The 26,322-nt window shown below is 44.2% G+C and overlaps 1 protein-coding gene across 1 annotated transcript in view; it reads left to right on the forward strand.

The window, feature by feature from the left end:
• Nucleotides 1-26,322, forward strand: part of LOC138947875 (mucin-4-like) — a gene marked incomplete in the record, with an annotated part of 178,564 nt that overhangs the window by 42,008 nt on the left and 110,234 nt on the right. The window contains 5 exon segments of the mRNA XM_070319444.1: nt 10,180-10,304; nt 14,437-14,760; nt 20,002-20,155; nt 21,549-21,792; nt 22,250-22,440. Coding sequence (XP_070175545.1) covers nt 10,180-10,304; nt 14,437-14,760; nt 20,002-20,155; nt 21,549-21,792; nt 22,250-22,440 — 1,038 coding nt within the window.

Consider the following 26,322-nt stretch of genomic DNA (forward strand, 5'->3'; position numbering starts at 1 on the left):
GTGTTTGTTGTTGGTACACACCATGTAAAGTGTGCGTGTTTGTTGTTGGTACACACCATGTAAAGTGTGCGTGTTTGTTGTTGGTACACACCATGTAAAGTGTGCGTGTTTGTTGTTGGTACACACCATGTAAAGTGTGCGTGTTTGTTGTTGGTCCCTACCATGTAAAGTGTGTGTGTTTGTTGTTGGTACACACCATGTAAAGTGTGCGTGTTTGTTGTTGGTACACACCATGTAAAGTGTGCGTGTTTGTTGTTGGTACCTACCATGTAAAGTGTGCGTGTTTGTTGTTGGTACCTACCATGTAAAGTGTGCGTGTTTGTTGTTGGTACCTACCATGTAAAGTGTGCGTGTTTGTTGTTGGTACCTACCATGTAAAGTGTGCGTGTTTGTTGTTGGTATCTACCATGTAAAGTGTGCGTGTTTGTTGTTGGTACCTACCATGTAAAGTGTGCGTGTTTGTTGTTGGTATCTACCATGTAAAGTGTGCGTGTTTGTTGTTGGTCCCTACCATGTAAAGTGTGCGTGTTTGTTGTTGGTCCCTACCATGTAAAGTGTGCGTGTTTGTTGTTGGTACACACCATGTAAAGTGTGCGTGTTTGTTGTTGGTACACACCATGTAAAGTGTGCGTGTTTGTTGTTGGGACCTACCATGTAAAGTGTGCGTGTTTGTTGTTGGTACACACCATGTAAAGTGTGCGTGTTTGTTGTTGGTACACACCATGTAAAGTGTGCGTGTTTGTTGTTGGTCCCTACCATGTAAAGTGTGTGTGTTTGTTGTTGGTACACACCATGTAAAGTGTGCGTGTTTGTTGTTGGTACACACCATGTAAAGTGTGCGTGTTTGTTGTTGGTACCCACCATGTAAAGTGTGCGTGTTTGTTGTTGGTACACACCATGTAAAGTGTGCGTGTTTGTTGTTGGTACCTACCATGTAAAGTGTGCGTGTTTGTTGTTGGTCCCTACCATGTAAAGTGTGCGTGTTTGTTGTTGGTCCCTACCATGTAAAGTGTGCGTGTTTGTTGTTGGTACACACCATGTAAAGTGTGCGTGTTTGTTGTTGGTCCCTACCATGTAAAGTGTGTGTGTTTGTTGTTGGTACACACCATGTAAAGTGTGCGTGTTTGTTGTTGGTACACACCATGTAAAGTGTGCGTGTTTGTTGTTGGTCCCTACCATGTAAAGTGTGCGTGTTTGTTGTTGGTCCCTACCATGTAAAGTGTGCGTGTTTGTTGTTGGTACACACCATGTAAAGTGTGCGTGTTTGTTGTTGGTCCCTACCATGTAAAGTGTGCGTGTTTGTTGTTGGTCCCTACCATGTAAAGTGTGCGTGTTTGTTGTTGGTCCCTACCATGTAAAGTGTGCGTGTTTGTTGTTGGTACACACCATGTAAAGTGTGCGTGTTTGTTGTTGGTCCCTACCATGTAAAGTGTGCGTGTTTGTTGTTGGTCCCTACCATGTAAAGTGTGCGTGTTTGTTGTTGGTACACACCATGTAAAGTGTGCGTGTTTGTTGTTGGTACACACCATGTAAAGTGTGCGTGTTTGTTGTTGGTCCCTACCATGTAAAGTGTGCGTGTTTGTTGTTGGTCCCTACCATGTAAAGTGTGTGTGTTTGTTGTTGGTACACACCATGTAAAGTGTGCGTGTTTGTTGTTGGTCCCTACCATGTAAAGTGTGCGTGTTTGTTGTTGGTCCCTACCATGTAAAGTGTGCGTGTTTGTTGTTGGTACCTACCATGTAAAGTGTGCGTGTTTGTTGTTGGTCCCTACCATGTAAAGTGTGTGTGTTTGTTGTTGGTACACACCATGTAAAGTGTGCGTGTTTGTTGTTGGTACACACCATGTAAAGTGTGCGTGTTTGTTGTTGGTCCCTACCATGTAAAGTGTGTGTGTTTGTTGTTGGTACACACCATGTAAAGTGTGCGTGTTTGTTGTTGGTACACACCATGTAAAGTGTGTGTGTTTGTTGTTGGTACCTACCATGTAAAGTGTGCGTGTTTGTTGTTGGTCCCTACCATGTAAAGTGTGCGTGTTTGTTGTTGGTACACACCATGTAAAGTGTGCGTGTTTGTTGTTGGTACACACCATGTAAAGTGTGCGTGTTTGTTGTTGGTCCCTACCATGTAAAGTGTGCGTGTTTGTTGTTGGTACACACCATGTAAAGTGTGCGTGTTTGTTGTTGGTATCTACCATGTAAAGTGTGCGTGTTTGTTGTTGGTACCCACCATGTAAAGTGTGTGTGTTTGTTGTTGGTCCCTACCATGTAAAGTGTGCGTGTTTGTTGTTGGTCCCTACCATGTAAAGTGTGCGTGTTTGTTGTTGGTACACACCATGTAAAGTGTGCGTGTTTGTTGTTGGTACACACCATGTAAAGTGTGCGTGTTTGTTGTTGGTACCTACCATGTAAAGTGTGTGTGTTTGTTGTTGGTCCCTACCATGTAAAGTGTGCGTGTTTGTTGTTGGTCCCTACCATGTAAAGTGTGCGTGTTTGTTGTTGGTATCTACCATGTAAAGTGTGCGTGTTTGTTGTTGGTACCCACCATGTAAAGTGTGTGTGTTTGTTGTTGGTACCTACCATGTAAAGTGTGTGTGTTTGTTGTTGGTACACACCATGTAAAGTGTGCGTGTTTGTTGTTGGTACCTACCATGTAAAGTGTGTGTGTTTGTTGTTGGTACCTACCATGTAAAGTGTGTGTGTTTGTTGTTGGTACACACCATGTAAAGTGTGCGTGTTTGTTGTTGGTACCTACCATGTAAAGTGTGTGTGTTTGTTGTTGGTATCTACCATGTAAAGTGTGCGTGTTTGTTGTTGGTACCCACCATGTAAAGTGTGTGTGTTTGTTGTTGGTCCCTACCATGTAAAGTGTGCGTGTTTGTTGTTGGTATCTACCATGTAAAGTGTGCGTGTTTGTTGTTGGTACACACCATGTAAAGTGTGTGTGTTTGTTGTTGGTACACACCATGTAAAGTGTGCGTGTTTGTTGTTGGTCCCTACCATGTAAAGTGTGCGTGTTTGTTGTTGGTACCTACCATGTAAAGTGTGCGTGTTTGTTGTTGGTACCTACCATGTAAAGTGTGCGTGTTTGTTGTTGGTATCTACCATGTAAAGTGTGCGTGTTTGTTGTTGGTACCTACCATGTAAAGTGTGCGTGTTTGTTGTTGGTATCTACCATGTAAAGTGTGCGTGTTTGTTGTTGGTCCCTACCATGTAAAGTGTGCGTGTTTGTTGTTGGTCCCTACCATGTAAAGTGTGCGTGTTTGTTGTTGGTACACACCATGTAAAGTGTGCGTGTTTGTTGTTGGTACACACCATGTAAAGTGTGCGTGTTTGTTGTTGGTACACACCATGTAAAGTGTGCGTGTTTGTTGTTGGTCCCTACCATGTAAAGTGTGCGTGTTTGTTGTTGGTACACACCATGTAAAGTGTGCGTGTTTGTTGTTGGTACACACCATGTAAAGTGTGCGTGTTTGTTGTTGGTCCCTACCATGTAAAGTGTGCGTGTTTGTTGTTGGTCCCTACCATGTAAAGTGTGCGTGTTTGTTGTTGGTACACACCATGTAAAGTGTGCGTGTTTGTTGTTGGTACACACCATGTAAAGTGTGTGTGTTTGTTGTTGGTACACACCATGTAAAGTGTGCGTGTTTGTTGTTGGTACCTACCATGTAAAGTGTGCGTGTTTGTTGTTGGTCCCTACCATGTAAAGTGTGTGTGTTTGTTGTTGGTACACACCATGTAAAGTGTGTGTGTTTGTTGTTGGTACACACCATGTAAAGTGTGTGTGTTTGTTGTTGGTACACACCATGTAAAGTGTGCGTGTTTGTTGTTGGTCCCTACCATGTAAAGTGTGTGTGTTTGTTGTTGGTACACACCATGTAAAGTGTGCGTGTTTGTTGTTGGTACCTACCATGTAAAGTGTGCGTGTTTGTTGTTGGTCCCTACCATGTAAAGTGTGTGTGTTTGTTGTTGGTACACACCATGTAAAGTGTGTGTGTTTGTTGTTGGTACACACCATGTAAAGTGTGTGTGTTTGTTGTTGGTACACACCATGTAAAGTGTGCGTGTTTGTTGTTGGTCCCTACCATGTAAAGTGTGCGTGTTTGTTGTTGGTCCCTACCATGTAAAGTGTGCGTGTTTGTTGTTGGTACACACCATGTAAAGTGTGCGTGTTTGTTGTTGGTCCCTACCATGTAAAGTGTGCGTGTTTGTTGTTGGTACACACCATGTAAAGTGTGCGTGTTTGTTGTTGGTACACACCATGTAAAGTGTGCGTGTTTGTTGTTGGTACACACCATGTAAAGTGTGCGTGTTTGTTGTTGGTCCCTACCATGTAAAGTGTGCGTGTTTGTTGTTGGTACACACCATGTAAAGTGTGCGTGTTTGTTGTTGGTACACACCATGTAAAGTGTGCGTGTTTGTTGTTGGTACACACCATGTAAAGTGTGCGTGTTTGTTGTTGGTACACACCATGTAAAGTGTGCGTGTTTGTTGTTGGTACACACCATGTAAAGTGTGCGTGTTTGTTGTTGGTACACACCATGTAAAGTGTGCGTGTTTGTTGTTGGTACACACCATGTAAAGTGTGTGTGTTTGTTGTTGGTACCTACCATGTAAAGTGTGCGTGTTTGTTGTTGGTACCCACCATGTAAAGTGTGCGTGTTTGTTGTTGGTACCTACCATGTAAAGTGTGCGTGTTTGTTGTTGGTACACACCATGTAAAGTGTGTGTGTTTGTTGTTGGTACACACCATGTAAAGTGTGCGTGTTTGTTGTTGGTACACACCATGTAAAGTGTGTGTGTTTGTTGTTGGTACACACCATGTAAAGTGTGCGTGTTTGTTGTTGGTACCTACCATGTAAAGTGTGTGTGTTTGTTGTTGGTACACACCATGTAAAGTGTGCGTGTTTGTTGTTGGTACACACCATGTAAAGTGTGCGTGTTTGTTGTTGGTACACACCATGTAAAGTGTGCGTGTTTGTTGTTGGTACACACCATGTAAAGTGTGCGTGTTTGTTGTTGGTACCTACCATGTAAAGTGTGCGTGTTTGTTGTTGGTCCCTACCATGTAAAGTGTGCGTGTTTGTTGTTGGTCCCTACCATGTAAAGTGTGCGTGTTTGTTGTTGGTACACACCATGTAAAGTGTGCGTGTTTGTTGTTGGTCCCTACCATGTAAAGTGTGCGTGTTTGTTTTTGGTACCTACCATGTAAAGTGTGTGTGTTTGTTGTTGGTACCTACCATGTAAAGTGTGCGTGTTTGTTGTTGGTACACACCATGTAAAGTGTGCGTGTTTGTTGTTGGTACCTACCATGTAAAGTGTGTGTGTTTGTTGTTGGTCCCTACCATGTAAAGTGTGTGTGTTTGTTGTTGGTACACACCATGTAAAGTGTGCGTGTTTGTTGTTGGTACCTACCATGTAAAGTGTGCGTGTTTGTTGTTGGTACCTACCATGTAAAGTGTGCGTGTTTGTTGTTGGTCCCTACCATGTAAAGTGTGTGTGTTTGTTGTTGGTACACACCATGTAAAGTGTGCGTGTTTGTTGTTGGTACACACCATGTAAAGTGTGCGTGTTTGTTGTTGGTCCCTACCATGTAAAGTGTGCGTGTTTGTTGTTGGTCCCTACCATGTAAAGTGTGCGTGTTTGTTGTTGGTACCTACCATGTAAAGTGTGCGTGTTTGTTGTTGGTACACACCATGTAAAGTGTGCGTGTTTGTTGTTGGTCCCTACCATGTAAAGTGTGCGTGTTTGTTTTTGGTACCTACCATGTAAAGTGTGTGTGTTTGTTGTTGGTACCTACCATGTAAAGTGTGCGTGTTTGTTGTTGGTACACACCATGTAAAGTGTGCGTGTTTGTTGTTGGTACCTACCATGTAAAGTGTGTGTGTTTGTTGTTGGTCCCTACCATGTAAAGTGTGTGTGTTTGTTGTTGGTACACACCATGTAAAGTGTGCGTGTTTGTTGTTGGTACCTACCATGTAAAGTGTGTGTGTTTGTTGTTGGTACACACCATGTAAAGTGTGTGTGTTTGTTGTTGGTACACACCATGTAAAGTGTGCGTGTTTGTTGTTGGTACACACCATGTAAAGTGTGCGTGTTTGTTGTTGGTACCTACCATGTAAAGTGTGCGTGTTTGTTGTTGGTCCCTACCATGTAAAGTGTGCGTGTTTGTTGTTGGTCCCTACCATGTAAAGTGTGCGTGTTTGTTGTTGGTCCCTACCATGTAAAGTGTGTGTGTTTGTTGTTGGTACACACCATGTAAAGTGTGCGTGTTTGTTGTTGGTACACACCATGTAAAGTGTGCGTGTTTGTTGTTGGTCCCTACCATGTAAAGTGTGCGTGTTTGTTGTTGGTACACACCATGTAAAGTGTGCGTGTTTGTTGTTGGTACACACCATGTAAAGTGTGTGTGTTTGTTGTTGGTACACACCATGTAAAGTGTGCGTGTTTGTTGTTGGTACACACCATGTAAAGTGTGCGTGTTTGTTGTTGGTCCCTACCATGTAAAGTGTGCGTGTTTGTTGTTGGTACACACCATGTAAAGTGTGCGTGTTTGTTGTTGGTACACACCATGTAAAGTGTGCGTGTTTGTTGTTGGTACACACCATGTAAAGTGTGCGTGTTTGTTGTTGGTACACACCATGTAAAGTGTGCGTGTTTGTTGTTGGTCCCTACCATGTAAAGTGTGCGTGTTTGTTGTTGGTACACACCATGTAAAGTGTGCGTGTTTGTTGTTGGTCCCTACCATGTAAAGTGTGTGTGTTTGTTGTTGGTACACACCATGTAAAGTGTGCGTGTTTGTTGTTGGTACACACCATGTAAAGTGTGCGTGTTTGTTGTTGGTCCCTACCATGTAAAGTGTGTGTGTTTGTTGTTGGTCCCTACCATGTAAAGTGTGCGTGTTTGTTGTTGGTACACACCATGTAAAGTGTGTGTGTTTGTTGTTGGTCCCTACCATGTAAAGTGTGCGTGTTTGTTGTTGGTACACACCATGTAAAGTGTGCGTGTTTGTTGTTGGTACACACCATGTAAAGTGTGCGTGTTTGTTGTTGGTACCTACCATGTAAAGTGTGCGTGTTTGTTGTTGGTACCTACCATGTAAAGTGTGTGTGTTTGTTGTTGGTCCCTACCATGTAAAGTGTGCGTGTTTGTTGTTGGTCCCTACCATGTAAAGTGTGCGTGTTTGTTGTTGGTATCTACCATGTAAAGTGTGCGTGTTTGTTGTTGGTACCCACCATGTAAAGTGTGTGTGTTTGTTGTTGGTACCTACCATGTAAAGTGTGTGTGTTTGTTGTTGGTACACACCATGTAAAGTGTGCGTGTTTGTTGTTGGTACCTACCATGTAAAGTGTGTGTGTTTGTTGTTGGTACACACCATGTAAAGTGTGCGTGTTTGTTGTTGGTACCTACCATGTAAAGTGTGTGTGTTTGTTGTTGGTATCTACCATGTAAAGTGTGCGTGTTTGTTGTTGGTACCCACCATGTAAAGTGTGTGTGTTTGTTGTTGGTCCCTACCATGTAAAGTGTGCGTGTTTGTTGTTGGTATCTACCATGTAAAGTGTGCGTGTTTGTTGTTGGTACACACCATGTAAAGTGTGCGTGTTTGTTGTTGGTACACACCATGTAAAGTGTGCGTGTTTGTTGTTGGTCCCTACCATGTAAAGTGTGCGTGTTTGTTGTTGGTACCTACCATGTAAAGTGTGCGTGTTTGTTGTTGGTACCTACCATGTAAAGTGTGCGTGTTTGTTGTTGGTATCTACCATGTAAAGTGTGCGTGTTTGTTGTTGGTACCTACCATGTAAAGTGTGCGTGTTTGTTGTTGGTATCTACCATGTAAAGTGTGCGTGTTTGTTGTTGGTCCCTACCATGTAAAGTGTGCGTGTTTGTTGTTGGTCCCTACCATGTAAAGTGTGCGTGTTTGTTGTTGGTACACACCATGTAAAGTGTGCGTGTTTGTTGTTGGTACACACCATGTAAAGTGTGCGTGTTTGTTGTTGGTACACACCATGTAAAGTGTGCGTGTTTGTTGTTGGTCCCTACCATGTAAAGTGTGCGTGTTTGTTGTTGGTACACACCATGTAAAGTGTGCGTGTTTGTTGTTGGTACACACCATGTAAAGTGTGCGTGTTTGTTGTTGGTCCCTACCATGTAAAGTGTGCGTGTTTGTTGTTGGTACACACCATGTAAAGTGTGCGTGTTTGTTGTTGGTACACACCATGTAAAGTGTGTGTGTTTGTTGTTGGTACACACCATGTAAAGTGTGCGTGTTTGTTGTTGGTACCTACCATGTAAAGTGTGCGTGTTTGTTGTTGGTCCCTACCATGTAAAGTGTGTGTGTTTGTTGTTGGTACACACCATGTAAAGTGTGTGTGTTTGTTGTTGGTACACACCATGTAAAGTGTGTGTGTTTGTTGTTGGTACACACCATGTAAAGTGTGCGTGTTTGTTGTTGGTCCCTACCATGTAAAGTGTGTGTGTTTGTTGTTGGTACACACCATGTAAAGTGTGCGTGTTTGTTGTTGGTACCTACCATGTAAAGTGTGCGTGTTTGTTGTTGGTCCCTACCATGTAAAGTGTGTGTGTTTGTTGTTGGTACACACCATGTAAAGTGTGTGTGTTTGTTGTTGGTACACACCATGTAAAGTGTGTGTGTTTGTTGTTGGTACACACCATGTAAAGTGTGCGTGTTTGTTGTTGGTCCCTACCATGTAAAGTGTGCGTGTTTGTTGTTGGTCCCTACCATGTAAAGTGTGCGTGTTTGTTGTTGGTACACACCATGTAAAGTGTGCGTGTTTGTTGTTGGTCCCTACCATGTAAAGTGTGCGTGTTTGTTGTTGGTACACACCATGTAAAGTGTGCGTGTTTGTTGTTGGTACACACCATGTAAATTGTGTGTGTTTGTTGTTGGTACACACCATGTAAAGTGTGCGTGTTTGTTGTTGGTCCCTACCATGTAAAGTGTGCGTGTTTGTTGTTGGTACACACCATGTAAAGTGTGCGTGTTTGTTGTTGGTACACACCATGTAAAGTGTGCGTGTTTGTTGTTGGTACACACCATGTAAAGTGTGCGTGTTTGTTGTTGGTACACACCATGTAAAGTGTGCGTGTTTGTTGTTGGTACACACCATGTAAAGTGTGCGTGTTTGTTGTTGGTACACACCATGTAAAGTGTGTGTGTTTGTTGTTGGTACCTACCATGTAAAGTGTGCGTGTTTGTTGTTGGTACCCACCATGTAAAGTGTACGTGTTTGTTGTTGGTACCTACCATGTAAAGTGTGCGTGTTTGTTGTTGGTACACACCATGTAAAGTGTGTGTGTTTGTTGTTGGTACACACCATGTAAAGTGTGCGTGTTTGTTGTTGGTACACACCATGTAAAGTGTGTGTGTTTGTTGTTGGTACACACCATGTAAAGTGTGCGTGTTTGTTGTTGGTACCTACCATGTAAAGTGTGTGTGTTTGTTGTTGGTACACACCATGTAAAGTGTGTGTGTTTGTTGTTGGTACACACCATGTAAAGTGTGCGTGTTTGTTGTTGGTACACACCATGTAAAGTGTGCGTGTTTGTTGTTGGTACACACCATGTAAAGTGTGCGTGTTTGTTGTTGGTACCTACCATGTAAAGTGTGCGTGTTTGTTGTTGGTACACACCATGTAAAGTGTGCGTGTTTGTTGTTGGTACACACCATGTAAAGTGTGTGTGTTTGTTGTTGGTACACACCATGTAAAGTGTGCGTGTTTGTTGTTGGTACACACCATGTAAAGTGTGCGTGTTTGTTGTTGGTCCCTACCATGTAAAGTGTGCGTGTTTGTTGTTGGTACACACCATGTAAAGTGTGCGTGTTTGTTGTTGGTACACACCATGTAAAGTGTGTGTGTTTGTTGTTGGTACACACCATGTAAAGTGTGCGTGTTTGTTGTTGGTACCTACCATGTAAAGTGTGTGTGTTTGTTGTTGGTACACACCATGTAAAGTGTGCGTGTTTGTTGTTGGTACCTACCATGTAAAGTGTGCGTGTTTGTTGTTGGTACCTACCATGTAAAGTGTGCGTGTTTGTTGTTGGTCCCTACCATGTAAAGTGTGCGTGTTTGTTGCTGGTACACATCATGTAAAGTGTGCGTGTTTGTTGTTGGTACCTACCATGTAACAGTGTTGTAATGTGTGTGGGATGCTGTTTCCACAGAACAAGTACTGCTGCCTTACAACACTAGCGGCACCAGACGGGATCACGGGGATGACGAGATGTTCGGACCCTTCCCCATTCCCTACGGCTTCCAGCTCGACGGCCAGACTGTGCTCAACTACTATGTACGTATCTTTACAGACTGTGCTCAACTACTATGTACGTATCTCTACACTTTGCCTGTCAGACTGTGCTCAACTACTATGTACGTATCTATACACTTTGCCTGTCAGACTGTGCTCAACTACTATGTACGTAGTTATACACTTTGCCTGTCAGACTGTGCTCAACTACTAGTATATGTACGTATCTATACACTGTGGCTGTCAGACTGTGCTCAACTACTATGTACGTATCTATACACTTTGCCTGTGAGACTGTGCTCAACTACTATGTACGTATCTATACAGACTGTGCTCAACTACTATGTACGTATCTATACAGACTGTGCTCAACTACTATGTACGTATCTATACATACTGTGCTCAACTACTATGTACGTATCTATACACTTTGCCTGTTTGACTGTGCTCAACTACTATGTACGTATCTATACACTTTGCCCGTCAGACTGTGCTCAACTACTATGTACGTATCTATACACTTTGCCTGTCTGACTGTGCTCAACTACTATGTACGCATCTATACACTTTGTCTGTCTGACTGTGCTCAACTACTATGTACGCATCTATACACTTTGTCTGTCTGACTGTGCTCAACTACTATGTACGTATCTATACACTTTGCCTGTCAGACTGTGCTCAACTACTATGTACGTAGTTATACACTTTGTCTGTCTGACTGTGCTCAACTACTATGTACGTAGTTATACACTTTGTCTGTCAGACTGTGCTCAACTACTATGTACGTAGTTATACACTTTGCCTGTCAGACTGTGCTCAACTACTATGTACGTATCTATACACTTTGTCTGTCTGACTGTGCTCAACTACTATGTACGCATCTATACACTTTGTCTGTCTGACTGTGCTCAACTACTATGTACGTATCTATACACTTTGCCTGTCAGACTGTGCTCAACTACTATGTACGTATCTATACAGACTGTGCTCAACTACTATGTACGTATCTATACACTTTGCCTGTCAGACTGTGCTCAACTACTATGTACGTATCTATACAGACTGTGCTCAACTACTATGTACGTATCTATACACTTTGTCTGACTGTGCTCAACTACTATGTACGTATCTATACACTTTGCCTGTCAGACTGTGCTCAACTACTATGTACGTATCTATACACTTTGCCTGTCAGACTGTGCTCAACTACTATGTACGTATCTATACACTTTGTCTGTCTGACTGTGCTCAACTACTATGTACGTATCTATACACTTTGTCTGACTGTGCTCAACTACTATGTACGTATCTGTACACTTTGCCTGTCAGACTGTGCTCAACTACTATGTACGTATCTATACACTTTGCCTGTCAGACTGTGCTCAACTACTATGTACGTATCTATACACTTTGTCTGTCTGACTGTGCTCAACTACTATGTACGTATCTATACACTTTGTCTGACTGTGCTCAACTACTATGTACGTATCTGTACACTTTGCCTGTCAGACTGTGCTCAACTACTATGTACGTATCTATACACTTTGCCTGTCAGACTGTGCTCAACTACTATGTACGTATCTATACACTTTGTCTGTCTGACTGTGCTCAACTACTATGTACGTATCTATACACTTTGCCTGTCAGACTGTGCTCAACTACTATGTACGTATCTATACACTTTGTCTGTCTGACTGTGCTCAACTACTATGTACGTATCTATACACTTTGTCTGTCTGACTGTGCTCAACTACTATGTACGTATCTATACACTTTGTCTGTCTGACTGTGCTCAACTACTATGTACGTATCTATACAGACTGTGCTCAACTACTATGTACGTATCTATACACTTTGCCTGTCTGACTGTGCTCAACTACTATGTACGTATCTATACAGACTGTGCTCAACTACTATGTACGTATCTATACAGACTGTGCTCAACTACTATGTACGTATCTATACAGACTGTGCTCAACTACTATGTACGTATCTATACACTTTGCCTGTCAGACTGTGCTCAACTACTATGTACGTATCTATACAGACTGTGCTCAACTACTATGTACGTATCTATACACTTTGTCTGACTGTGCTCAACTACTATGTACGTATCTATACACTTTGCCTGTCAGACTGTGCTCAACTACTATGTACGTATCAATACACTTTGCCTGTCAGACTGTGCTCAACTACTATGTACGTATCTATACACTTTGTCTGACTGTGCTCAACTACTATGTACGTATCTGTACACTTTGCCTGTCAGACTGTGCTCAACTACTATGTACGTATCTATACACTTTGTCTGTCTGACTGTGCTCAACTACTATGTACGTATCTATACACTTTGCCTGTCAGACTGTGCTCAACTACTATGTACGTATCTGTACACTTTGCCTGTCAGACTGTGCTCAACTACTATGTACGTATCTATACACTTTGCCTGTCAGACTGTGCTCAACTACTATGTACGTATCTATACATTTTGCCTGTCAGACTGTGCTCAACTACTATGTACGTATCTATACACTTTGTCTGTCTGACTGTGCTCAACTACTATGTACGTATCTATACACTTTGCCTGTCAGACTGTGCTCAACTACTATGTACGTATCTATACACTTTACCTGTCAGACTGTGCTCAACTACTATGAACGTATCCATACACTTTGCTCGACTACAATCCCAAAACAGGTATAGACTGCTGACGGTCTAACATTCAGAATTAATTTTTTTTTTAAACACAAGAATGGTTAGTTAATCGATTGTTTAATTGTTGAGAAAACAAAACTTTCTCTTTTGAATTCAACACTTGGAAACCCCTGATGATGGTGGTGGTGACCTTTTCGTGTGTTGGTGTCACACTACGGTGTTGATGTAAAACACTGATGATGACGATAGTGGTGGCCTTTTCAAGTGTTGGGTTAGCACTACGGTGTTAATGTAAAATACTGAAGATGGCGGTAGTGGTGACCTTTTCGTGTGTTGGTGTCACACTACGGTGTTGATGTAAAACAATGATGATGACGGTAGTGGTGACCTTTTCATGTGTTGGTGTCACACCACTGTGTTGATGTAAAACAATGATGATGACGGTAGTGGTGACCTTTTCGTGTGTTGGTGTCACACTACGGTGTTGATGTAAAACACTGATGATGGCGGTAGTGGTGACCTTTTCGTGTGTTGGTGTCACACTACGGTGTTGATGTAAAACAATGATGATGACGGTAGTGGTGACCTTTTCATGTGTTGGTGTCACACGACGGTGTTGATGTAAAACACTGATGATGACGGTAGTGGTGACCTTTTCATGTGTTGGTGTCACACCACTGTGTTGATGTAAAACACTGATGATGACGGTAGTGGTGACCTTTTCATGTGTTGGTGTCACACCACGGTGTTGATGTAAAACACTGATGATGACGGAAGTGGTGATCTTTTCATGTGTTAGTGTCACACCACGGTGTTGATGTAAAACACTAATGATGACGGTAGTGGTGATCTTTTCATGTGTTAGTGTCACACCACGGTGTTGATGTAAAACACTAATGATGACGGTGGTGGTGGTGGTGACCTTTTCGGGTGTTGGTGTCACACTACGGTGTTGATGTAAAACACTAATGATGACGGTGGTGGTGGTGGTGACCTTTTCATGTGTTGGTGTCACACGACGGTGTTGATGTAAAACACTGATAATGATAGTGGTGTTGTTTTCAGGTGAGCATCAAGGGCTACATAACGTTCAAATCTGATGATGATGATGATGATGATGATGATGATGATGATGATGATGATGATGATGATGATGATGATGATGATGATGATGATGATGATGATGATGATGATGATGATGATGATGATGATGATGATGATGATGACGACGACGATGACGACGACGACGACTGATGAAAAATGGATGGATGGATGGATGGATGGATGGATGGATGGATGGATGGATGGATGGATGGATGGATGGATGGATGGATGGATGGATGGATGGATGGATGGATGGATGGATGGATTCATGATTGATGATTGATGATTGATGATTGAGGATGAGGATGATTGATGATTGATGATTGATGATTGATGATGATGATGATGATGATGATGATGATGATGATGATGATGATGATGATGATGATGATGATGATGATGATGTGGGTTTCAGGTGAGCATCAACGGCTACATAACGTTCAACACCAGGTTCTCCAGTCCCCGCATGCCTGACGTCACCAGCCCGCAGTTATCCCCCTTGTCCTTCATCGCCCCCTATTGGGCCGACATCCACATCCCAGAGGGCAGCGCGACATCCGGCCTGTACCACGTGACCCTCTCCCTGGAGGACACGTATGCCGACAACGAGACGAGGGCGGAGTTTGACCGGTACACAGACATGGCGGCGTTAGGGGACGACTTTCACCCCGTCTTCATTGCCGTGGTCACCTGGGTGGATGTGCGGCCCTACAACGCTGAGGACTTTACACACATGCAGGTGAGACTGAACTGGGTGTTGTGGTGTGTGACGACTTTACACACATACAGGTGAGACTGAACTGGGTGTTGTGGTGTGTGACGACTTTACACACATACAGGTGAGACTGAACTGGGTGTTGTGGTGTGTGACGACTTTACACACATACAGGTGAGACTGAACTGGGTGTTGAGGTGTGTGACGACTTTACACACATACAGGTGAGACTGAACTGGGTGTTGTGGTGTGTGACGACTTTACACACATACAGGTGAGACTGAACTGGGTGTTGTGGTGTGTGACGACTTTACACACATACAGGTGAGACTGAACTGTGTGTTGTGGTGTGTGACGACTTTACACACATACAGGTGAGACTGAACTGTGTGTTGAGGTGTGTGACGACTTTACACACATACAGGTGAGACTGAACTGAGTGTTGTGGTGTGTGACGACTTTACACTCATACAGGTGAGACTGAACTGTGTGTTGTGGTGTGTGACGACTTTACACTCATACAGGTGAGACTGAACTGTGTGTTGAGGTGTGTGACGACTTTACACTCATACAGGTGAGACTGAACTGGGTGTTGTGGTGTGTGACGACTTTACACACATACAGGTGAGACTGAACTGGGTGTTGTGGTGTGTGACGACTTTACACACATACAGGTGAGACTGAACTGGGTGTTGTGGTGTGTGACGACTTTACACTCATACAGGTGAGACTGAACTGGGTGTTGTGGTGTGTGACGACTTTACACACATACAGGTGAGACTGAACTGGGTGTTGTGGTGTGTGACGACTTTACACACATACAGGTGAGACTGAACTGGGTGTTGTGGTGTGTGACGACTTTACACACATGCAGGTGAGACGGAACTGTGTGTTGAGGTGTGTGACGACTTTACACACATACAGGTGAGACTGAACTGGGTGTTGTGGTGTGTGACGACTTTACACACATACAGGTGAGACTGAACTGGGTGTTGTGGTGTGTGACGACTTTACACACATACAGGTGAGACTGAACTGGGTGTTGTGGTGTGTGACGACTTTACACACATACAGGTGAGACTGAACTGGGTGTTGAGGTGTGTGACGACTTTACACACATACAGGTGAGACTGAACTGTGTGTTGTGGTGTGTGACGACTTTACACACATACAGGTGAGACTGAACTGGGTGTTGTGGTGTGTGACGACTTTACACACATACAGGTGAGACTGAACTGTGTGTTGAGGTGTGTGACGACTTTACACACATACAGGTGAGACTGAACTGGGTGTTGTGGTGTGTGACGACTTTACACACATACAGGTGAGACTGAACTGGGTGTTGTGGTGTGTGACGACTTTACACACATACAGGTGAGACTGAACTGGGTGTTGTGGTGTGTGACGACTTTACACACATACAGGTGAGACTGAACTGGGTGTTGTGGTGTGTGACGACTTTACACACATACAGGTGAGACTGAACTGGGTGTTGTGGTGTGTGACGACTTTACACACATACAGGTGAGACTGAACTGGGTGTTGAGGTGTGTGACGACTTTACACACATACAGGTGAGACTGAACTGGGTGTTGAGGTGTGTGACGACTTTTCACACATACAGGTGAGACTGAACTGGGTGTTGTGGTGTGTGACGACTTTACACTCATACAGGTGAGACTGAACTGGGTGTTGTGGTGTGTGACGACTTTACACACATACAGGTGAGACTGAACTGGGTGTTGAGGTGTGTGACGACTTTACACACATACAGGTGAGACTGAACTGGGTGTTGTGGTGTGTGACGACTTTACACTCATACAGGTGAGACTGAACTGGGTGTTGTGGTGTGTGACGACTTTACACTCATACAGGTGAGACTGAACTGGGTGTTGTGGTGTGTGACGACTTTACACACATACAGGTGAGACGGAACTGGGTGTTGTGGTGTGTGACGACTTTACACACATACAGGTGAGACTGAACTGGGTGTTGTGGTGTGTGACGACTTTACACACATACAGGTGAGACTGAACTGGGTGTTGTGGTGTGTGACGACTTTACACACATACAGGTGAGACTGAACTGGGTGTTGTGGTGTGTGACGACTTTACACACATGCAGGTGAGACTGAACTGGGTGTTGTGGTGTGTGACGACTTTACACACATACAGGTGAGACTGAACTGGGTGTTGTGGTGTGTGACGACTTTACACTCATACAGGTGAGACTGAACTGGGTGTTGTGGTGTGTGACGACTTTACACACATACAGGTGAGACTGAACTGGGTGTTGTGGTGTGTGACGACTTTACACTCATACAGGTGAGACTGAACTGGGTGTTGTGGTGTGTGACGACTTTACACACATGCAGGTGAGACGGAACTGTGTGTTGAGGTGTGTGACGACTTTACACACATACAGGTGAGACTGAACTGGGTGTTGTGGTGTGTGACGACTTTACACACATACAGGTGAGACTGAACTGGGTGTTGTGGTGTGTGACGACTTTACACACATACAGGTGAGACTGAACTGGGTGTTGTGGTGTGTGACGACTTTACACACATACAGGTGAGACTGAACTGGGTGTTGTGGTGTGTGACGACTTTACACACATACAGGTGAGACTGAACTGTGTGTTGAGGTGTGTGACGACTTTACACACATACAGGTGAGACTGAACTGGGTGTTGTGGTGTGTGACGACTTTACACTCATACAGGTGAGACTGAACTGTGTGTTGTGGTGTGTGACGACTTTACACTCATACAGGTGAGACTGAACTGTGTGTTGAGGTGTGTGACGACTTTACACTCATACAGATGAGACTGAACTGGGTGTTGTGGTGTGTGACGACTTTACACTCATACAGGTGAGACTGAACTGTGTGTTGAGGTGTGTGACGACTTTACACACATACAGGTGAGACTGAACTGTGTGTTGTGGTGTGTGACGACTTTACACACATACAGGTGAGACTGAACTGTGTGTTGAGGTGTGTGACGACTTTACACTCATACAGGTGAGACTGAACTGGGTGTTGTGGTGTGTGACGACTTTACACTCATACAGGTGAGACTGAACTGTGTGTTGAGGTGTGTGACGACTTTACACTCATACAGGTGAGACTGAACTGTGTGTTGAGGTGTGTGACGACTTTACACTCATACAGGTGAGACTGAACTGGGTGTTGTGGTGTGTGACGACTTTACACTCATACAGGTGAGACTGAACTGTGTGTTGAGGTGTGTGACGACTTTACACTCATACAGGTGAGACTGAACTGGGTGTTGTGGTGTGTGACGACTTTACACTCATACAGGTGAGACTGAACTGGGTGTTGAGGTGTGTGACGACTTTACACTCATACAGGTGAGACTGAACTGGGTGTTGTGGTGTGTGACGACTTTACACTCATACAGGTGAGACTGAACTGTGTGTTGTGGTGTGTGACGACTTTACACTCATACAGGTGAGACTGAACTGTGTGTTGAGGTGTGTGACGACTTTACACTCATACAGGTGAGACTGAGCTGGGTGTTGTGGTGTGTGACGACTTTACACACATACAGGTGAGACTGAACTGGGTGGTGTGGTGTGTGACGACTTTACACACATACAGGTGAGACTGAACTGGGTGTTGTGGTGTGTGACGACTTTACACACATACAGGTGAGACTGAACTGGGTGTTGAGGTTAAAATTAATATTAAAAGTCCTACGGTTTTGAGCCATTAAGGACTTGAGTGTTAAAAGGTGTTGAGGTGTGTGACGACTTTACACACATACAGGTGAGACTGAACTGGGTGTTGTGGTGTGTGACGACTTTACACACATACAGGTGAGACTGAACTGGGTGTTGTGGTGTGTGACGACTTTACACACATACAGGTGAGACTGAACTGTGTGTTGAGGTGTGTGACGACTTTACACACATACAGGTGAGACTGAACTGGGTGTTGTGGTGTGTGACGACTTTACACTCATACAGGTGAGACTGAACTGTGTGTTGAGGTGTGTGACGACTTTACACACATACAGGTGAGACTGAACTGTGTGTTGAGGTGTGTGACGACTTTACACTCATACAGGTGAGACTGAACTGGGTGTTGTGGTGTGTGACGACTTTACACTCATACAGGTGAGACTGAACTGTGTGTTGAGGTGTGTGACGACTTTACACACATACAGGTGAGACTGAACTGGGTGTTGTGGCGTGTGACGACTTTACACTCATACAGGTGAGACTGAACTGGGTGTTGAGGTGTGTGACGACTTTACACTCATACAGGTGAGACTGAACTGGGTGTTGAGGTGTGTGACGACTTTACACTCATACAGGTGAGACTGAACTGGGTGTTGTGGTGTGTGACGACTTTACACACATACAGGTGAGACTGAACTGGGTGTTGTGGTGTGTGACGACTTTACACACATACAGGTGAGACTGAACTGTGTGTTGAGGTGTGTGACGACTTTACACTCATACAGGTGAGACTGAACTGTGTGTTGTGGTGTGTGACGACTTTACACTCATACAGGTGAGACTGAACTGTGTGTTGAGGTGTGTGACGACTTTACACACATACAGGTGAGACTGAACTGGGTGTTGTGGTGTGTGACGACTTTACACACATACAGGTGAGACTGAACTGGGTGTTGTGGTGTGTGACGACTTTACACACATACAGGTGAGACTGAACTGGGTGTTGTGGTGTGTGACGACTTTACACACATACAGGTGAGACTGAACTGTGTGTTGAGGTGTGTGACGACTTTACACACATACAGGTGAGACTGAACTGGGTGTTTTGTTATGTGACGACTTTAGTCCCCTCACGACAAACAAGAACCAGGTACCGCCTAAGCCTAGAATGCTTTTCGTCGTGGCTGATTGGAGCGTGTACCCTGTGTAGTGGTTCCTGTCTGACTATCACCTCATTTTGTAGTGGTTCCTGTCTGACTATCACTTCACTTTGTAGTGGTTCCTGTCTGACTATCACCTCACTTTGTGGCGCGTTACTATGGTAAACCTGCATGATTATGACAGGGAGACTGCTGTTTGGAGCCGGTGTTTTGTTACATTTGTGATGTAATAATTCTCATTGCTATAGAAACCCTTCATGATTATGACAGGATGGCTGTTGTTTGTGGTAGACTAGTGTTGTGATAATGCTCGTTCCTATGGTAACCAGAGCGGTGCTGTGGTAGACTAGTGTTGTGATAATGCTCGTTGGTATAGTAACCAGAGCGGTGCTGTGCAGGGCGCCACGTTCCAGGTGATGCTGGCGACGGACGGCCGGAGAATGACGTCACGCCTGGCGTGGCGGACCGTGTGGCCGGACAGTGACCAGCTCCACGTCACGGCCTGGACACACCTGACTGATTCCACCAAGCAAGACCTCATGCCCCTCACAAGTAAGATCTGTGTTATGGTGGTTCCTGTCTCATTAACAACGTCACAGCCTGGACACACCTGACTGATTCCACCAGGCAAGATAACATGCCCCTCACAGGTAAGATCTGTGTTATGGTGGTTCCTGTCTAAGTAACAACGTCACGGCCTGGACACACCTGACTGATTCCACCAGGAAAGGTAACATGCCCCTCACAGGTAAAATCTTTGTTGTAGTGGTTGCCTGACATTGAGTTCATGCCGTTGGATATGCCTGTAACAGGTATAGAAATAATGTAAATCTGTGTGTGGATTCAGACTTGCCTCCTTTAGACATACTGTTTCTGTCTGTGTGGTTTCAGACTTGCCTCCTTTAGACATACTGTTACTGTGAGTGTGGTTTCAGACTTGCCTCCTTTAGACATACTGTTACTGTGAGTGTGGTTTCAGACTTGCCTCGTTTAGACATACTGTTACTGTGAGTGTGGTTTCAGACTTGCCTCGTTTAGCCATACTGTTACTGTGAGTGTGGTTTCAGACTGGCCTCGTTTAGCCATACTGTTACTGTCTGTGTGGTTTCAGACTTGCCTCCTTTAGACATACTGTTACTGTGAGTGTGGTTTCAGACTTGCCTCCTTTAGACATACTGTTACTGTGAGTGTGGTTTCAGACTTGCCTCCTTTAGACATACTGTTACTGTGAGTGTGGTTTCAGACTTGCCTCGTTTAGACATACTGTTACTGTGAGTGTGGTTTCAGACTTGCCTCGTTTAGCCATACTGTTACTGTCTGTGTGGTTTCAGACTTGCCTCGTTTAGCCATACTGTTACTGTCTGTGTGGTTTCAGACTTGCCTCGTTTAGACATACTGTTACTGTCTGTGTGGTTTCAGACTTGCCTCGTTTAGCCATACTGTTACTGTCTGTGTGGTTTCAGACTTGCCTCGTTTAGCCATACTTTACTGTCTGTGTGGTTTCAGACTTGCCTCGTTCAGACATACTGTTACTGTGTGTGTGGTTTCAGACTGGCCTCGTTCAGACATACTGTTACTGTCTGTGTGGTTTCAGACTTGCCTCGTTCAGACATACTGTTACTGTGTGTGTGGTTTCAGACTGGCCTCGTTCAGACATACTGTTACTGTGAGTGTGGTTTCAGACTTGCCTCGTTTAGCCATACTGTTACTGTCTGTGTGGTTTCAGACTTGCCTCGTTTAGCCATACTTTACTGTCTGTGTGGTTTCAGACTTGCCTCGTTCAGACATACTGTTACTGTGTGTGTGGTTTCAGACTGGCCTCGTTCAGACATACTGTTACTGTCTGTGTGGTTTCAGACTTGCCTCGTTTAGACATACTGTTACTGTCTGTGTGGTTTCAGACTGGCCTCGTTTAGCCATACTGTTACTGTCTGTGTGGTTTCAGACTTGCCTCGCAACCAGACAGCGACGTCAAGCACTGACCCAGGCAACAGCAGCGCTGCACAATGCATTGACTGGCGTCACAAGCAGGGGAGATCACTGCCCCGCGGCCCGCCACAAGTTGCCTGCCCCTGCTCACTGGAGCAAGCGAAGCGTGACGGTTTGTTCCAGGTCAACGAGATGTCACGGTGCGCCACCAGCAATGTGTATGACGTCACCACGGGCATGAAGCAAGTCTGCTGCTACAGGTAACTACGTCATCACACCCTCTAACACCTGTGCTGCCTTGTGTCAGACATGACCAACACATCACCGTTTATTGTACAGCTTCCCGTTTGGCTGACATGACGTGTTATGATTCAGCACTGACATATGACGTGTTATGTTTCAGCACTGACATATGACGTGTTATGTTTCAGCACTGACCTGTGACGTGTTATGATTCAGCACTGACATGACGTGTTGTGTTTTAGCACTGACATATGCCGGGTTATGTTTCAGCACTGACATATGACGTGTTATGTTTCAGCACTGACATATGCCGGGTTTTGTTTCAGCACTGACATATGACGTGTTTTGTTTCAGCACTGACATATGACGTGTTATGTTTCAGCACTGACATATGTCATTATGACTTGTTATGTTTCAGCACTGACATATGACGTGTTATGTTTCAGCACTGACCTATGACGTGTTATGTTTCAGTCCTGATACCGACATGATCGACACAGATCCTTTCAGTGCACAACCACCTGTACTAATGACGCGAGAGCAAAACGCTACCATCTGGGACGGTCACTCTAATTGCTGTGTGCCAGGAGCACCCATGATGTGCGCTGCCTTCCATGAGTTGTTCCCCTTAGACACCTGCGCCACCTACTCTGCGCCTGTTACAGGTTAGTTGCCTCCCTTGACTGGTCTGGTTCAGTCATTGAATGCTACAGGTCAGTTGCCTCCCTTGACTGGTCTGATTCAGTCATTGAATGCTACAGGTTAGTTGCCTCCCTTGACTGGTCTGATTCAGTCATTGAATGCTACAGGTTAGTTGCCTCCCTTGACTGGTCTGATTCAGTCATTGAATGCTGCAGGTTAGTTGCCTCCCTTGACTGGTCTGATTCAGTCATTGAATGCTACAGGTTAGTTGCCTCCCTTGACTGGTCTGATTCAGTCATTGAATGCTGCAGGTTAGTTGCCTCCCTTGACTGGTCTGATTCAGTCATTGAATGCTGCAGGTTAGTTGCCTCCCTTGACTGGTCTGATTCAGTCATTGAATGCTGCAGGTTAGTTGCCTCCCTTGACTGGTCTGATTCAGTCATTGAATGCTACAGGTTAGTTGCCTCCCTTGACTGGTCTGGTTCAGTCATTGAATGCTGCAGGTTAGTTGCCTCCCTTGACTGGTCTGATTCAGTCATTGAATGCTGCAGGTTAGTTGCCTCCCTTGACTGGTCTGATTCAGTCATTGAATGCTGCAGGTTAGTTGCCTCCCTTGACTGGTCTGATTCAGTCATTGAATGCTACAGGTTAGTTGCCTCCCTTGACTGGTCTGATTCAGTCATTGAATGCTACAGGTTAGTTGCCTCCTTTTTTTTTTTCTTTTTTTTTCTTTATTCAATTTTAATCATGACAAGAACAATGCATGGATGATTACATACTCAAGCATATAATGCTTATTTTAAGCAATCATAGTAATTACAAAACAAAGGTTAGCATGATGGCGGAATAAGTACATTATGTTTTTTTATCTGTTGTCTTATTATTTGTTTTGTCTTTTAATGTGCACCACACTGAAATTTCTCTGTATGAGATAATAAAGTATTCGTATTCGTATTCGTATTCGTATTCGTATTAGCTCATTTCAGGAAACGAAAAACAAAACAAAAGACAAAACAGATACACAAACAAGCAGAAAATGGGAAGGGGTTGGTGATACAGGAGGTGGGGAAAGGGCAGCTAGCTAGTAGCTAGCTTAAGGGAAAAAGAAGAAGAAGAAGAAGACTTGGAGCGCCAATATTTGAGGGGATTTTTTCAATTGTAATAAGTGCATGTATCGTTTTGTGTTTGTGTTAGTTGAATGTTTATGGACGCATTCGCTCCGGGTTCCATGTACAGAAACGGACACTGCAGTAACAGTTGAAGAGATAATGGCTTCACTTTATTGTTTGGCTTCTAGGCCATCTTGGCGGTAACCTCGTACAACACTGCGCATGTCTCGCGCGTACATTCACACACATAATAGTGACGTAGTTCACAGTCTATTAATATGTATCATGTGACGATCACATGATAGCAATATCGACACATCCCCTTTTCTTTACATAAACAAGTCCAAAGACTTTTACTGTCCAAACTTCACGGGAAAATGAATTCTCTGCACATAAAATTCTCATTCTCACCATAGTCCAATAGGCTGAGATTATTTTTACGCCTAGATTAATTTCACACATTCACACTGACTGGACATCTTGACTAGAGCATCATTTCACAACTCCAATAATAACAACACATTCTCTCTCTGGACAATGAAACTTTACTGGACAATAATTCAACGCCTTGAATTAAATTTATCACATTCGCTCACAACGCGGGACATAAACAATACCACCAAATGTTTACTTTCTTCACTGTCTATCTTTTCTCTTCAAACAAAACACACAAACAACAAATACTGAACTGTCTCCTACAGTCTTCAGTCTTTAGGTTTTGACATAGTCATTCAGGTAAGCTGGTGGTTTAACCTGACGTCCACGAGAAGTGATTTGACTTTGACCTGTGTCTGTTTTACCTGCGGTTTGTGACTTCATGAACTTGACTTTGATGCGTTCAGTTTTCTTTTCATTTGGCTGAATCTTCACAGGTGTTTTATTTTCAGGTGTGTTTGTCGCACTCACAGGAGTACTGACTTTGGTCACCTGAGTCTGACTATCAGCTACTGCTCTGTAGTTTTTCACTGCTTGGTCATTTAGCTGTCTCTGCCTATCAAGGTCTGTTTTTCGAGTGATTGTCTCCCTTGGACCAGTGTTGGTCAGTGTTTCTCCAGTTGTTCTGATTTGACGCCTGTTGCGTCTGTATGCTTTACCATTTTCTGTGTGCAGTTTGTAAGACCTGACATCTACCTGTTGCTCTACTTTTGCTTTTGTCCAAGTTTTGCCTAACTTCACCCTCACGGTTTGACCTGGCTGTAGGGTTTCTAGTTCTGCTGTACCTTTGTTATAGCACTTTGTCTGTTTTTCTTTTCTTTTGATCAGATTGCCAGTCACGTTTGTGCACGTCTGCGGTTTTAGCAGAGTTTTGGCTGTAGGAATTCTGGTTTTGGTTCTTCTGCTGAACAGTCTTTGCACTGGAGAGGTTTTCATCACCTCCGATGGTATGTTCCTTAACTCTAGTAGAGCCAAGTACGGATCTGTTTTGCTTTCTACAGCTTTCATGATCAGAGTTTTTGCTTGTTTGACCGCATTTTCTGCCTTTCCGTTGGATTGCGGATAATATGGCGAACTGGTTATGTGTTCGAATCCCCAAGCCTCAGCGAAATCTCTGTATTTGTCTGAGCTATACGGCGGACCGTTATCAGAGATGATCTTATCAGGGATTCCATGTCTGGCTAAATGGGCTTTTGTCTTGTAGATGACTTCTTCTGCTGTTTTGTTCTCAAGGCGATCGACTTCAAAGAAATCAGAGTAGTAGTCTACCACTACCAGGTACGACTTCTCTTGAAAGTCAAAGAGATCACACCCTAGCGTTTCCCAGGGCCTTTCAGGTATTGGGTGGGAAATCATGGGCTCTTTCTGTTGGTTGCTTTGGTGTGTCTGACACGTTGCACATTTGCTCACCAACTTTTCTATGTCTGCGTTCATTCCTGGCCAATAGACCAGTTCTCTTGCCCTTCTCATGCAACCCTGAATCCCAGTATGAGCCTGATGGAGCAAGTGTAGGACTTTCTCCCTCATTTCTGTTGGTACAATGATCCTTTCTGCCTTGAAACAAAGACCGTTCTGAGTCGATACTTCCTCTCTGAATGGAAAGTAAGGTTGAAGACCTAGCGGTAAGCTTTGTCTCGACTCAGGCCAACCTTCTTGTGTTATTTGCATCAGCCGACACAAATCTTTATCACGTTTTGTTGCCTCTTTCAACTCTTCGAGTCGCCCTTCAGACACGGACACATGCGCGGCCATGTCAATGCTCTCGATTTCCTGCTCTATTTCTGTCTGGAAAATCTGTTCGCTCTTCATTTTCCCTGCTTTGTGTGACCTGACCACAGCTCTGCTGAGCGTGTCAGCGAGATACATCTCTGTACCTTTTTTGTACACCACAGTGTAGTCAAACTTTTGCGTTCTCAGCAACATGCGTTGCAGACGTTTTGGCGCTGCCAACAAGGTTTTGTTGTGAATGGGAATCAACGGCTTGTGATCAGACTCCACCTCAACATGTCTACCATACACATAGCGCTCGAAACGTTCCAGCCCGAAGAGAATCGCAAGCATTTCCTTCTCTATTTGCGCATAGTTGCGTTCAGTTTGGGTCAGCGCTCGCGACGCGAACTGTACCGGTTGTCCATCTGACAACAAACACGCCCCCAGACCGAACTCAGACGCATCACACTGAAGAGTAGTTTTCGCACCAGGGTCAAAAAATCGCAAAACCGGTGGTTCAGTCAACATGCGCTTGATCTCATCAAACGCTTTCCCGTGCAGGTTCTCATCCCAGCGGAAATGCACGTCTTTTTTCACCAGCTCACGCAGAGGCGCTGCGACCTCCGACAGACGTGGTGCAAACTTCTGGAG

This window comes from Littorina saxatilis, linkage group LG14, assembly GCF_037325665.1.
Source record: "Littorina saxatilis isolate snail1 linkage group LG14, US_GU_Lsax_2.0, whole genome shotgun sequence".
Classification (NCBI taxonomy): domain Eukaryota; kingdom Metazoa; phylum Mollusca; class Gastropoda; order Littorinimorpha; family Littorinidae; genus Littorina; species Littorina saxatilis.